The sequence below is a fragment of the Rattus rattus genome, chromosome 4 (genome assembly GCF_011064425.1).
Source record: "Rattus rattus isolate New Zealand chromosome 4, Rrattus_CSIRO_v1, whole genome shotgun sequence".
In the NCBI taxonomy this organism is placed as follows: Eukaryota; Metazoa; Chordata; class Mammalia; order Rodentia; family Muridae; genus Rattus; species Rattus rattus.
Genome location: NC_046157.1, coordinates 36544771 through 36560134, shown reverse-complemented (window position 1 = coordinate 36560134; position 15364 = coordinate 36544771). Strand labels below are relative to the sequence as shown.

Genomic DNA, 15364 nt, shown 5'->3' with positions numbered 1-15364 from the left:
AAGGAGCTGCTTCTATTCAAGCTGTTAGAATCCTTCTCGGTGTTTCCGTTATTTGCAATAACTATTTGAGGAAAAGAAAAAGGAAAAGCAGCCTAAGACATTTAGGAGGTCAAGTCCAAATTCAGAGTCAGCATGGGGAACATAAAAAGACCAATCTTGCTCTTTTAAGGATGTATAGCAGCTCTTGGTGAACCTTTGGTCTTAATTTTCCAGTTCTCTCTGCTCTGCTGGTGTGCTTTGGTATTAGATGAAAGCCTGTCTCCAGGACTGGGTCTCTGTACAGTGGGGCCATTCTTCAAGGGGTTGGCCAATGCTGGCTCCACACCTAATTTCACAGGTCCTACTTGGATATGACTCTTAATGCTTCATCGAATTGGAAAATTGAGAATCTCTCCTCCCTCCAGTAGAAATTGTTAAACCAGAAAATAGTAAAGAAATGTTTTTCAAGGGGAAAGAAATAGAAAATGAGCTATTTAACAAATAAGACCTAAACTGTGTTACAGTTTTATTCTTCCATTTGGCAGGGGGGAGATAAATCAAGGGGACTGAAACATGGTCGGTCACATACAGCCCAGGCTATTCCACAAACATGCTTTATAGCCAAGGCAGTCCTTGAATTCTTCCTCCTCCTTTCATCTTCCAAGTATTGAAATCATACATGTATCACTATTCTCAAGTCACTTTGATTCTTTAATTACTAAAAAAAAAATTAGTGATAAAAACATTTCCCAACACAATGAGAACAAACATAACATTCTTCCATAGATGCACCAGCTTAACTGCTTGGTAACTTATTAGGAATTCGATTGTAAACAGGGACTGAGAGTCTCGGCCCTGCACAAACCTGCCAGGGCACTTGTCTCTTCTTGTTCTTTGACTGAGTAGTCTGTGTGTGGTCTATAGAGTAAGGCAAGGTCATCCTAGACGATAAAGAGCAAATCTACCCAGAACTACATCTTGATCTGTCTATGACAGGGCTGGGTGCCCAAACTGTAACTTTTAGTAAGGTATTGATTGATGTCTACTTTTTTCTGAAAATCAATATTCATAGCATTCACTAACTACACAGCCTGAGAGTAAGAGCTAGGGATTCAGGTATCTATTTTAGTACATTTACTCCTGATCAGTCCTTGTCTCTGTACCAGTTTCTTCTTCTCAGAAAAACCTGTTACAAAACAAAGCTTCTGTTTCCAAAACCCTGGGAATTATGCAGCATTTTATATCTAGCTTAGCTTTTAGTCGTTTGTGGTTCGCGTTCAAAGCATATTAATGAAAGCCTGTGATGTCTTTAGTTAAAAAGAAATCATTTTTTTCAGGCTTGGAATAGTATTCTATTGTTATAGAGACTGCTATATGACACATGATGCCAAAACCTAAACACACACACACACACACACACACACACACACACACACACACACGACACACACTGACACACACACACACACAATGACACACACTGACACACACACACTGACACACACACACTGACACACACACACAGACACACACACACTGACACACACAGACACACACAGGCACACACATACTCATACACAGACACAGAGAAACACACAAATAGGCATACACACAGAGATACTTACACAAACACACACAGGCACACACATACTCATACACACACAGACACACACAGAGAAACACACAAATAGGCATACACACACACATACTGACACACACAGAGATACACAGACACACAAGACACACACAGACACACAGAGAAACACACAAATAGGCACACACACACACACAGACACATGCTTGTGCACACGCACACACACAAACCTACACATGCAACAAACTATTGTATTAGTATTGTATTGTATTGTTCTGGTACTTACATGATTTGTTTTTAAAATCTTCCTGCCCTATAATTTCTAATGTACCACCACAGTTGTCCCTACAATAATATACTCCTAGCTACTTCAATTAAGTCAGGCCATCAAAGAAGGAAAATATGAACTATGACATAATTCTATAGTTGATACGTGGTCCAGTAAAAAATTTTAGACAGATTACTCAGGAGAGTTCTGAGGTAAACTTTGGCTTAATTTTAAATAAGTCAACTTGACTAAATTAAAGCTGTAAACAAATTTGTAGTGCTGCTTTTTCTTTTGATTTTATCCTTGGTTATGAATCCTTGAATCATATTAAGACATAATTCACATGAATTATTCGTTTTACAAAAACACTACTTGGGAATCGATATGCAATTTTGCTAAAATAGTATGTGTCCTTTTAATAGTCTTCCAACTAATATCCATTGATTGTTGCAAGCTAATATAAAAGAAAATTACATACAAAAAATGTAGTTAATGCAAAGGATTTGAAGCAAGAATCTATGAGAAAATAACTCAAGGAAATAGAATAGCTATTATTAAATTGTCATTAAATCACAAAATTCATAGTGACTTTTCCAAAGAAAAGATGAATAAAAATTTAAGGACTAAAATTAAGCACCCTTTCATTGGGTCTTCTTTTTTCTTTTGTTTTCTATAGCTTAAATTTAGTAAAACAATGATGAATTTTAGAAATAATTAATGCAAAGTATTTTATAAATTTGGCATACAAACAGTATTTGTGATAATGCCTTATTGATAAAGGACCACCAGGATTAATACGAAATAAGAGTTAGACTTTCTACATAGTAAGAGGAAGTAAATATGAAATTTTTTTGTTTTACTTAGTGAACTGAAAAGTAGTAAAATTTGGCAAAATAACCCAGTAAGTTTTTATTAAAACCCTAAATTTGTGTGATTTGCAAACCACTCCTTATTTTTCCAAACATATTACTACTGATGAAGAAATTAAATGTCACTTGTCTTTTCATTTCTCTTAATTTTGACACGTTTTTTAAAAATTAAGTAAATTAATTAACATGTTCTGTCTCTTGAGTTTTAAAGGTTGGTGTCACTTAAGAGCTTGCTTCTGGGTCTTAGAAACTTTGCTTTATTTAATTAAGATCCAAGACTTTTCATTTGTTTAAATATTCTGGGTGCATTCATTTCTCAAATATATTAAATGTTTGTCTTTGATAGCATGGGTTCTAAGCAAAAGTCAATGTTTGATCAATAATTCAGTTTTAATTTGTAGTATTCCATTAAAATGCTGGCAGCATTAAGTTGTACTAACATGCAAAAGGATTTAACTTCATACTATATGTTCCCACGAACTAGTCACTATTGTGAGAGGAAATTTTGTTAACTTTTTCTAATTTTTAGTCACTTAGATTAAGAGATGTAACTTTTTAAATATACATTCTAGTGATAACTATGTTGTAACTCAAAAGGTTTTTGTCTTCTATTACTATATAGTCTGGTTAGGTAAGTCTTTTCAACTGAATTCCAAGTTGAGTAGTAAGTATCCAAAAGTCAATTTAGTTTAGTGTGGAAATCAAAAATATTTGAAAATATAAACATTAAAACTATGAATGGAAAAATAATTAGTTTCATGTGTATATAAAATGAAAATAATTTGACTATAAAGGATAAATGAGTCTATTTATATCCTCTTTAAACTACTTGTGAATTGAAAAGTAGTAAAATTTAACAAAATTACCCATCAAGTTTTTTTTCCAATTAATGTGGGTTTGCAAACAGTTGAGTTGTTTCTTGTTTGTTTCTTGCTTGCTTGTTTGATATTTGAGACAGAGTTTCTCTGTTTAGCCCAGGCTGTCCTGGAACTTGCATTGTAAAGCAGACTGGCCTTGAAGTCAGAAATCTACCTGCCTCTGCCTTGGGAGTCATGGGATTAAAGACATGTGCCACCATTCCCAGATTAGATGATCTGATTGTAAAATATAAAACTCATTATTTATAGAAAACTAGAAGAATATACATCTTATATTGAGACTATGTAAAAAGCTCAAAATACACACACACATACACACACACGCTGACACACACATACACACACACATACACGCACACACTGACACACACACACACTGACACACACACACACACTGACACACACACACACACTGACACACACGCGCACACACACACACCCAAACCAAACTCTAGTATGATAACTAGACAAACAGAATAAGCAGTTCTGAGAAGTACAAACTGCCCATAAATATTAGGTTAAAAGATTTTACTTTCTTGGCCATGAGGGTATTCAAAAGCAAAACCACATTAAGATTCTCTCCTATTGAGGTGAGAATGGCTGTTTTAAGAAATCATACAATAAATTCTCATGGCTACAAGGAAGAAAATTTTAAGTAAAACTGGTGGGAATACAAATTAGGGCACTGTGACAATCAGAATGATGGTTTCTCAAAGAATTGAAAGCAGAACTACTATAGGATGTAACTGTGCCATCCTTAGGTGTGAACTCAATGGAAATTCACGTTAAAATGCAACAAAGGTACATAACAACCATTTTGATCACTTCACTATACCCTTAGGTGAATTGTAGATTCAGCTCAGGTGTCCACCAACACTTGACAATCAGATAGATAGATAGATAGATAGATAGATAGATAGATAGATAGATAGATAGATAGATAGATAGATAGATGGATGGATATAGATATAGGTATAGATATAGATATAGATTGTTAGTTTTTTCAGAAATTGTGTTTGCAGAAAATGGAAAAACTCAAGGTCATCATATTAAGCAAAACAAGGTACACTAAGAAAGAGGAGTGCTGTTTCTCACATACATGAAATCTATACTTAAAAGCATAAGATTTTAAGACACAGAAGGTACTATTTAGAAAAAGGAAAATAACCGGTGGGGGTTACAGAAGATGACAATGGGGTAAGCGGGATCAGATTCCATAACAGAGTTGTTTGCAAATGTCACAAAGAAAGTTTCTATCGTATTGAACAACGAGTATATACTAATAGAAGTATGATTAGTTAAATTAGTTTGAGAAATCGTTGCTGAAATTTTAATCAACTGCACCTGACGCGACATCTAGAATTTGTTGGTAGAACTTTCTACCCACTCTTTGTCTGCCATCTCAATTCCCAAATTGGAAAGATGTTCTCATATTTTCATAATTTCACTGGACGAGAGAAGAGATATGCATTGATTCATTTGAGAAATCGGGGCGTGAGCCTCTCTGCACGGCTTTCTCAATTGTTTATACTCATGTTTCTTGCGCTTCGTTGTGCTTAGGAATCCCCTAAAAACCTGGTATAGAGTAGAGACCAGTGGAATTTTTCCTGGAGATCCTAGAGCTGCTTAAGCCTCAGAAATTTGGGCTTCCTATAAAAATCTTTGTGATTTGGATTTATGCACCATAACATCAACTAATGACTTGGAGGCCTTCTCCTTAATAAGCAGAAAGTAGCCATGCTTAGCAACTAGAAATAATGTATCCTAATTAGAACATTGACCTATGCTTATCATCAAACCTAGATTCACCTCATAAAACATCTAGAGAACACTGGAGATATTTTATTCAAAGGAGTTATAAGCTCTTAAAAACAATATTTAGAGTCATAAAGCGAATACTTTACTTCACAGGTTATATTACTGTATTCCATAAATCTAGAATGCTTGGGAATAATCCACTCCGTATTGTTTGTGCTTTTGCCTTGAGGATAAGGACTCTTTCCTTCATAATCAGGCATGCCCTTCTTCTCTTCCAGTCTACTTAAACTTTTTTTCTATTTAACTTTAGAGCAACCATCTAAACCTGAAATTGTAAACAGAGCAGCGTTTCTTGAAACAGAGCAGCTAAAAAAGGTGAGGAGTTGTTTTCGTTATCTGCTTTGCTCGATCTAGGTGCCCCTAGATGTCCGGACAAACAGGATGTGCTTGCTCTTGTGGAGTTTGCTTATGGTTACTTCAGTTCCAGTCAGAGAGGGAAGAAACACAAAGTGTGAGTAATGTGACCACTCGTGTTGTTCACGACAATGGATATGTGGAAGGAGGCACAGTCGTTTCTCATGAGGAGAACCTCGTGAATGAACCAAATGCTTGCTAGAATCACTGAACAGCAAGTGGATTTCCTACAGTCCAAACATGGGAGAGGCTTTCTAACTAGATAGAGTCATCTGATGTGAGGGACCGTGATTTGACTGGCGAACATCGGCATTGGGTGTTTCAGAAAGTTTGGGCATGAAAATTCAAGGCAAGAGAGGGCACTAGGAAATAAACTTGGAGGCATAAAAAGTTCTTAGATTAATCAAGACTTGTGTGTAACACTTAGACTTTATTAAAGTAAATCACTGAAAGCTTGAAGAGCATGGGGAAAGACAGCAGATACAATCACAGGTGTGAGAGGAAGTCAAATTAATAGGCAGGTAAATAGGAGTCCCACTTGTGAGCACATCAACTGGATAATAATTTCATCTTCGTTAACTAAAATACCTCGATATTCCTTTGTGTTTGTGTAGGGCACAAGATCAAGTGTTTTTGAGTACTACTTATTTTTATTACCCAGTATTTGACAAATGTTGAATAATATAGTTAAAACCTCACTCGAAGACTGAACTGAGGATTATAGAATGTGGCAAGTATTTATACTGTGAAATGAAAATCGAATTGGAGAGGTGCCACATTTTAACACTAAGTGATTCTTGCATTTGAAGATCTATGAACCACAGCAATAATCAATATTAATATAGTTATAATGTCATTTAGTTAACATTAAAAACGGATAGCATCAAAATGAATTTGGTAATGCCTTTAAGTGGATGTGATTTTATGCATAGTGGGAAGCTTTATTGTACATTTCAAAATGGGCGTGACTTTAATATTTAATACAAAGCATTAGTTTTATATAAGGTTCGTGGGGTGATTCTTAGAGTTGGAAAATAAATGGTTGAAGATCTTTGGCTGGAGATTCTGTGGCTTCCATGTTGAAATAAGGATTTGAAACTAAAGTGGGGAAATTTTCCGTTACATGTTTCAGTTAGGTGACTGCATTTCAAGAGACAGTTACCCAGACGGCAACATCACGTGGTACAGGAACGGGAAAGTGCTACAGCCTGTTGATGGAGGTGAGTCTGGGGCAGACAATGATCTCCTGTGAACTATTTGTATATTGTATAGGCTAGTCATTCTATCAGCTGTCCAGAATCAAATATGCTGTCCCTTTCTTTATTTACAACTCTACGGTTCAATTAGATTAAGTGCCCTTTAACTCATTGGGCAATTTTTTTAGACATCATTTTATCCTTTGTGTGGAAGAGTCAAAAGCAGAATAGAATATTTCTATATATGGCATGCTCTGGAAGTTAATTAAATTGAGTGGGAGATGGGATTCCAGGATTCTATTTTTGCCTATGTCTCTGATTCACCATTTTGAAATGACATCTTACCTCCCTGAGTATCAGCTTTCTCTCCTGCTAAATACAATTAGAAGGACGAACTCACATTTCAAGGGCGTTGGGATATTTAATTATGGATTGTGATTTTTCTAGTGAAAAAATGTTATCATCGATGTTCTTTACTTTCTTTAGAGGTGGCCATACTTTTTAAAAAGGAAATTGATCCAGGTACTCAGTTGTATACCATGACTTCCTCCTTGGAGTACAAGACAACCAAGTCTGACATACAAATGCCATTCACCTGTTCTGTGACATATTATGGACCCTCGGGCCAGAAAACAATTTATTCTGAACAAGCAATCTTTGATATTTACTGTAAGTAACCAAGTTACAGTTTTATCTATTAGAAATTCTATTCAAATACTTTAAATCTTCAAAATCCTCATTCAATTTCTCTTAATATTCTACTGTCAATCCTCACCACAAAACTCTGATATACAAATTATCTCTTCTTCCTTGGAAAACCTACAGAAAAATAAACTGCTCACCACTTAAGAATAGATTCCATTTCTTACTATATCATTTATGAATATGTGTTTGGTACTCTTTGAGGTGTTATCTTCCTTGTAGATTTGTCCTCTAACTTGACCATTTCCTTCCAACTCTCTCCAGCATAGCATATTGCTGTGAGTCTTATAGGAATTCTTAATGCCTCCTTACCATTTCCTAGATCAAAAGAAAAATGGAGAATACTGCTTTATGACTGGTTAACTTCCTAAGTTTAGTATCACTAAGGTGAATACTAAGACTTGTGAAATTTGGTTTCAGAAGGAACTAGTGTGTGTGTGTGATTGCCAGGAAGACAGACAGGCTGCTGGATGAATCTTCAGATGCATGAGATTGACACAGAAATGCCACAGGCGTGTGGGGAGAGTATTTGGCAAGAAAAAGCCAACAATGACACTATCGAACCTCTTGATGATAATACAACATAGCACATTTAAGGAGGTTACTCTTCCAGCTGAGAATCAAGACACTTACATCAGAAGGAATTTGTCAGTGTGATGTTGCAAGTGACAAATGCCACAGGAACAGAAGGGCCATTGCTCAAAGGTCAGGTTCCAAAGACAGTGATTCTGAGACTCTTGAAAATATTAGTGGAATATGAAGGAGTGGCTAGTACAGAGATTACTGGACGTCACTCAAGTACAACAACCCAGTGGATGTAAAGAGATGCTTCACGGTGAATTTGTTGTAAAAAAAATAACATTGTAATATTACTAATGATGGGAAAGCAGTGCAGTAGGGGGACTTCAGAGAAGAGCAAGAGCTAACTGATAGAAGAAAACACTCAAGAAAGATGGATGGGAGAATTCAACCTGAGAGGGCCTCAGAGTGATGCACTAGTCCTCCTCCACTCCAGTGTCTGTGTTCATCTGACTTCTGCTCTGGTACTGACTTCACCCAGCCGTCCCTGTTTCCAGTGTTTTGGGCAACAGTTGACGAAATGGAATTCACTACTGTTTACCTCTCTCTGCTCACCATGAACAAACTGTCCATGAAGCTGCCACCGGAAATCTCTTTCTACACCCACAGCTGTAGCATTCCTGCTGTGACTGACCTTCTTCACTGACACCTCAGAATGCTCAGATTCATCGCCCTGCTTCTGGCTGCTGCTTTCTCTGAGTCTGTGTCAGCCACCACCATGCACTGGGTGTCGACCTTCATCTCCGCAGGATACACACTTCATACCTGTCTGTTGTTCACATTCCTCTGGGAGAATTCAATCCCCATCCATTTCCACGCATTCTCCGTGCCTTGCCTTTATCATGTAGCAAGCCCCTACTTATTCTTTAAAACACAGCTCTGGAAGGAATTAATTCCTTAGGTGCCTCTTAAGCTCACACATCTGTTTTACTCTTCCTGTGATACGTAATGTAACAGTGTGAATTGTTACCAACTATCAAGTCTTTACCTGGGTGGAAGGACAAGTGAACGAATAGGTAGAAGGAAGAAAATTAATAGACTATATTGGCAGGGATTCATGTAAAGTGGGAAAACACAACCATCTCACTTGATGTAAATTCCATATAACCATGTATTCTAAAGGAGTATTCATTTCAAATGTTTATGTGTAGGAAAAGTATGAAGGAATCTGAATATCATTATAATAGTCAAATAGTTGTCTTAGAAAACTAATTTAGAGGAAATACTTATAGAATTATAGAGAACAAAAGGAAGGCACAGGGTGAGGGGGCAAATAAAATTGATGTCAATGTCTTGAGTATAGGTTAATTGGGGCATAGCCTAGGAAAGTGCTAAGTGTGAATCAGTGGGGAGAATCAAATGTAAAATACACTAAAGCACAAACCACTGAGACTTAGAGTAGGCTAGAGTGGGCTTGAGGAGGCTAACCAGAAAGTCAGAGTGATGGAGAGAATGATGACTTATTACTGAGAAACAGGGTAAAACCCGAAGTCCAGAACAAGAGGACCACAAGTGTTCATCAGTTTTGTTACATGTGACAGACCAGAATACTACCATAGAAATGTAAATATGTCACAATGATCCTGTGATCACACCTTAGTTCTTCACCTCTCTAGTGAAGAACAGATTGAAAAGCAGAGTAGAGAAGGAAAGTTGGAATCGAGGAGGAAGTGGCTTTGGCTCTCCTAGTTTCAGCCTTGATCAGAGATGGGCCAGTGTCACACTCTGGGAACGGCCACATTAAATTTCAAAAAGATTTAAGTCTTTTTACAGAAAAGCGTATGATGGGTCCCATTGCTTCATACAATTAAGGTGTACAATCAAATAATGGGAAAGAAAAACGAAAGAGTAGGAAGAGGTGGTGATGGTGGTGGGGGACCCAGAAATGACAGATTTCTGGGCTTGCCAAAAGCAAGCGTTATTCATTTCTTCAATTCCACAAGAGCCTGCTGGCTGGAGGACTATCAGTGTCAAAGAGACAATGTACAACAATTGTTTTAAATTTTCCTCTGCCATTTAACTGTAGGAGGTACATAAATGGCTGCAAGAAATGGAGGGTGTTTCTAAAACCACAACTCGTCAGCTTCACTTTATTAGCTAATAATAAAATAGGCTTTTGTAAGTAGAGAATTTGCTCGCAAATTTGAAAACAGACAAATAACTCAGTCACTATTCATTTTTGGCTATCCTTCTGAATCAGACAGTTTCAAAATGTATCCTTCATGGCATTGTCCAGCAATGTAAAGCAGGCATGGACGTTCAAACATTTGTAAAGCCATCACTACCTCCTTTTACATCCTGTTTACTAGATAATGTCCCAATGTGTAGAACATTTCATTCATTTGGCACTTGAGTGTTGGGTAGGAATGTGTATTTTTAAAATGCTCAATATCTCTATTTACTCTGCAAAAAAAATAACCAGGGTATAATGGAAGGTATATCCTTACTTGTTTCTAAAAGCAGGATAAAATGACAACATATTTGTGATCCTGACAACTATATAGCAATTTCAGTCTCAATCCCAGTCCTCCTCTGTTTCTCTGTCTGCCTCTCTGCCTCTCTGTCTGTCTGTTTCTGTCTCTGTCTCTGTTTTTCTCTCTGTGTCTCTGTCTCTGTGTCTCTGTCTCTCTGTCTCTCTCTGTCTCTCTGTGTCTGTTTCTGCCTCTATCTCTGTTTTTCTCTCTGTCTCTGTCTCTCTCTGTCTCTGTCTCCCCCCATAGTTATGTTTTACATGTAGATATATTCTCCTGCATGCCAAAAACACTGCTGGTATTGTTTAGCTCATGTCTCTTCATTCTATTTTTACTACTCTATAGTAAGAGTGCAATTCTATCCAGTAGCTTTAGTGACTTTGCTACCTGATTTAGTCTTTCTCAGCTATAAGATTCATATAACACCATTCAATTTCCTTATAATGAAGTCACACGGTGAGATTGTTCTACTGGTCTTTTACACATAAAATAATTACAGTCATTGCCACCTCAGTTAAAGACATTTTGCTAGGAAGAAATTGATTTTTATGTAACACAGTTCTTTGTAGTTTGCTCTAACCAAGATTAGTACTTGGTATAGCAAGTGGCTATTAACTTCAATCCCTCCATAAAAAGATACATTTAAGTAATTACCATTACTAGCTTCTTGAGAAAATTGTGTATAATTTAGTCATTTACATTGTATGCACAGAGTAATTTGGTACTTGACAAAAATGGTTAACTTCTGCTTGTGACTCTTGCAGATCCTACAGAGCAGGTGACAATACAAGTACTGCCACCAAAAAATGCCATCAAAGAAGGGGACAACATCACCCTTCAGTGCTTGGGGAATGGCAACCCACCTCCCGAGGAGTTCATGTTTTACTTACCAGTGAGTGCTTAAGCATTAGTTGAACCTGACTACTATCATTTTGTCCTATTGTCTGGCTTCTAACTGACATTAACAATTGTATGTACTTGGGAAGCTTAAGTGAGGAAAAAAAGTGTTGTTCTTGGGAATGGAAAAAGAAAGAAAACGCCACCTGTAGAATGGCCATTGAAGCTTCTGTGGCACCAATCCTCTGGGTTTTTCTCTCTCTCAATGTTTAGAGAATTCAGAGACAAAGAGGAAAAAGAGGCAACCACAGGAAACCATGATTGCAGAAGCTCAGGGTATAATCATCTAAATAAGACATAACGTCTGCTCTGCAGAAGTAGATCACTGTAAAAATCAAGAGATGCTCGCAAAGAACTAATGTGGATCCGCCCACCGGAGTCTCTGAGCATGCGCAGATCGTTTGAAGCTGTGTAGTTTAGCTTGCTTCGTGGAATAATCATGTGGGCTCTTTATCACAGTATTAATCGTCATTGAAAGAAACGGTCTGCATGCAGGATCCTTTGGGAAAGTCCTCTAAATATTTGCATTCTTAGTGATGGGGGATCTAACGGGAAGAGCAGCCTCTCCACCATCCTCTTCCGGCGGGGGTGGGGGGAGCTCTAATGCATGATTGAATTTCGATTGAATTTCCTTCAATCGTGGGAAAATTATGAATTTACTGCTCACATGACTGCTAGTATTTCACAGTATCACCCAAGGCATTACTTAGAAGATGTGTGTTAGAAAGAACTTCTTTAAAATGTTGGCAGACAGCATTGTCCCCTGTTAAATGTACATACTAACATTTTCTTGTTTACAGTGAAACGTTTTGAAATCGAGTTTTCACTTTGGCCATCAGGGTTGACAGAGCCGAGCTCGTGTTCTAGCTTTAGATATCGTGTCTGCTGCTTTTCTTCGTTGTTCTTGGCATCTGTGTTTGCCTTCCTTCCTTCCTTTCCTTTCCTTTCTTTGAATCACTTTCCTCCTTCCGGCTTTTACTGCTTTGCCTTCTTCTCTTCTCTTCCTTCATTTCTGTCTATCACTGCTGTTTGGATATACGGCTGCCTTACCCATCTGCTTGCTTGTTTCTCTGTCTCTCTCTCTCTCTCTCTCTCTCTCTCTCTCTCTCTCTCTCTCTCTCTCTTTCTCTCTCTCTCTCTCTCATTCTCTCTTTCTTTCTCTTTCTCTCTCTCTCTCTCTTCTCTCTCTCTCTCTCTCTCCTCCTTCCTCCCTCCCCCCTAACCCTCTCCCTCCCGTTCCCCCTCCCTTTATCTCTCTTGTTCTCTCTTTCTGTCTCCCCATCTCTGACTCTCTCTATCTCTAGCTCTCTCTCTCTCTCTTCTTTTACTCTGTTTCCATCTCTCTCTCCTTCCTTCCCTTTACCTCATACTTGGGGTGAGACTAAGGGCTTTGCACATGCCAGGCAAGCTCTCTGCCATTAATCTACACCCCCATTCCATGGTCACTGCATAGCCTTACTACACAGCTTAGGCTGACCTTGAACTCACTATGCCACCCAGCCTTCCTAAAACATGCAATCCTCCTGCTTTCAAATCCTGAGTGCCCGCAAGTCTAGGCATGTATACCAAGACCGAATTCATGTTTTCTTTTATGATTTCTCAAGTCTTTTTGTCAATGTAGATAAGGCAGCAGAAAAAAATGATAATGGATATCTTAAATACCCGCTTTAAAATTCTAACTCTATACTCTCAGAAAACGGATGTCATCAACACAATATGAAATATCTCTTTAAAATTCAGTTCCAAAATATGAATTGTTTCTCAAAGCTTTGCTGAACAGATTTTAATTGTTCATGTCTTATCTGAAATTTGGTTGCCTTTTTCTCACAGCTGAGAAAATGGCATCTTTCCTCAAGAATTGTAAGCGTTCTCATTGTAGCTACCAAACGTAACCATCTGACATTTTGCCTCCATCTAAAGGGGCAGGCTGAAGGCATAAGAAGCTCAAACACTTACACACTGACAGACGTGAGACGCAATGCCACCGGGGACTACAAATGTTCACTCATCGACCAAAGAAACATGGCAGCTTCAACAACCATCACCGTTCACTGTAAGTCACCTCCTCCATGGCTTCAACAGCCATCACAGTTCATGTAAGTCACCTCCTAGAGACCTGCTTTACCTCAATGTCCTTTAATAATATAACCTGGCTAACTTTTCTAAGCACTCTGTTAAAACCATCAGAAAAAGTTCTGAGCTTTCTTGCAGGTAACCACTAGGATACTGAATCCTTCCATGAGAGTGGGAACTGCCAACTTGTAATTGGTAAAAAAAAAAACCTTTTCCTCTAAATGTCTTCAGTCAACTGTAACACTAAGTAATTTTCATATAAACCTTAAATAACTCATTATATATTTAAATATATGTATACAGAATATATAAATATATGTATGTATAATATACATAATTTATTTTATGCAGTTCTGGAAATGGAGCCCAGGGCTTTGTACATGCTAAGCAAGCCTTCTGTCACTGAGCTGTGCCCTCAGGCTCTTTTTATATAGTGTTGATATTAACAGGATTTGCATTTTACCACAAAGAATTTAGATTATATATCTCATTTTTAAATAACAGAATAATATTAGCAGTCATTTCAGGCAACACGGAGTTACTATAGATTCAGCACTGGAAGACGAAGTGAGGTGACTACAGGCCATTTATTAGCTGAGTTTACCCTATGTGAATTGAAGGAAAGAGAACCTCTTCAAAATCGCCTTGAGTGACACCTTTTGTTAAATTTTAATCTTCTTGGAGGACTCCAGGGACTCCAAAATTATATTTAGTCTCCAAGAATATGATGGGATAGCAGGAGTGATCTATTAGGAACAGCCATGTAGGGGGCTGGAGAGATGGCTTAGGGGTTAAGAGCACTTATTGTTCTTGTAGATGACCCAGGTTCAATTCCCAGCACCCAAATAGTGGGTCACAACTACCTGTAACTCTAGTCCCAGAGAATCCAACTCTCTTCTGACATCAGAGAGCACCAAGGGCACACATATTACATACACATACATGCAGGCAAACCTCTCCTCCACACAAAACAATGAAATAGAGCAATCTACCAAACAGAAAAAGAATAGCCCGGAACCTTGAGTTCATTAATTTGCAAATCACGAAAGCTCATAGTATTAACATATCATATGCTTCTTAAAAGTAATGATTTATTCTTTTATTGCCATGACCCCCTGGAAAGAATAGAATTCATACATTGCTTTGGATAACTGTGAGACTTATTTGGGGCTGTAGGCTGAATGAACCCTTCACGCAACGGTGCAGTCAGAAAGATTTCTCCTAGAAATGAGCGGTTGTAATCCAGCAGAACAGGAGGTGGTCGTTTTGTTTTGTTTTTTTAGTTAAATGAGGTTGAACAGTAGTGAAGCAAAGCTATTGAAGGTCATCAGAGAGAATGCCCTGCATGTTTGGTAAAGGGTCCTCTGCAGCACAGGGGCTCTGAGGAACTGAAACATCTGTAAGCTTTAAGCAAGGGACCTGAGCTAACCATCTTGACTATGTCCCCTGGAGACAAACACCAAGCAGTTGTCCAAACTTATCACCAGAGAGCAATATGGAGGGCATGGAGCTCCCATACAATTGGAGTGAAATTTGATTAGACAGAAGAGAAGAAGGAAGCAAGACCAGAAAACCTTCAGGGAAACTGCTCTAAGCACATGGTGCTGTGTTGTCTATCTCAAACTTTGGAAAATATGTAGGCATGGAAGCAAAATTTGGAAGGAGACACAGGAGGGCACAGTGAGC

General features: G+C 37.9%; 1 protein-coding gene across 2 annotated transcripts in view; it reads left to right on the top strand.

Moving 5' to 3' along the window:
- The window catches only part of Alcam (activated leukocyte cell adhesion molecule), a 194086-nt gene that overhangs the window by 150703 nt on the left and 28019 nt on the right, over positions 1 to 15364 (top strand). For both annotated transcript variants that reach the window (XM_032900289.1, XM_032900290.1), the window contains exons 4-8: positions 5657 to 5721; positions 6893 to 6980; positions 7443 to 7625; positions 11473 to 11600; positions 13526 to 13658. In XM_032900289.1, coding sequence (XP_032756180.1) covers positions 5657 to 5721; positions 6893 to 6980; positions 7443 to 7625; positions 11473 to 11600; positions 13526 to 13658 — 597 coding nt within the window. The remainder of the gene's footprint in view (positions 1 to 5656; positions 5722 to 6892; positions 6981 to 7442; positions 7626 to 11472; positions 11601 to 13525; positions 13659 to 15364) is intronic.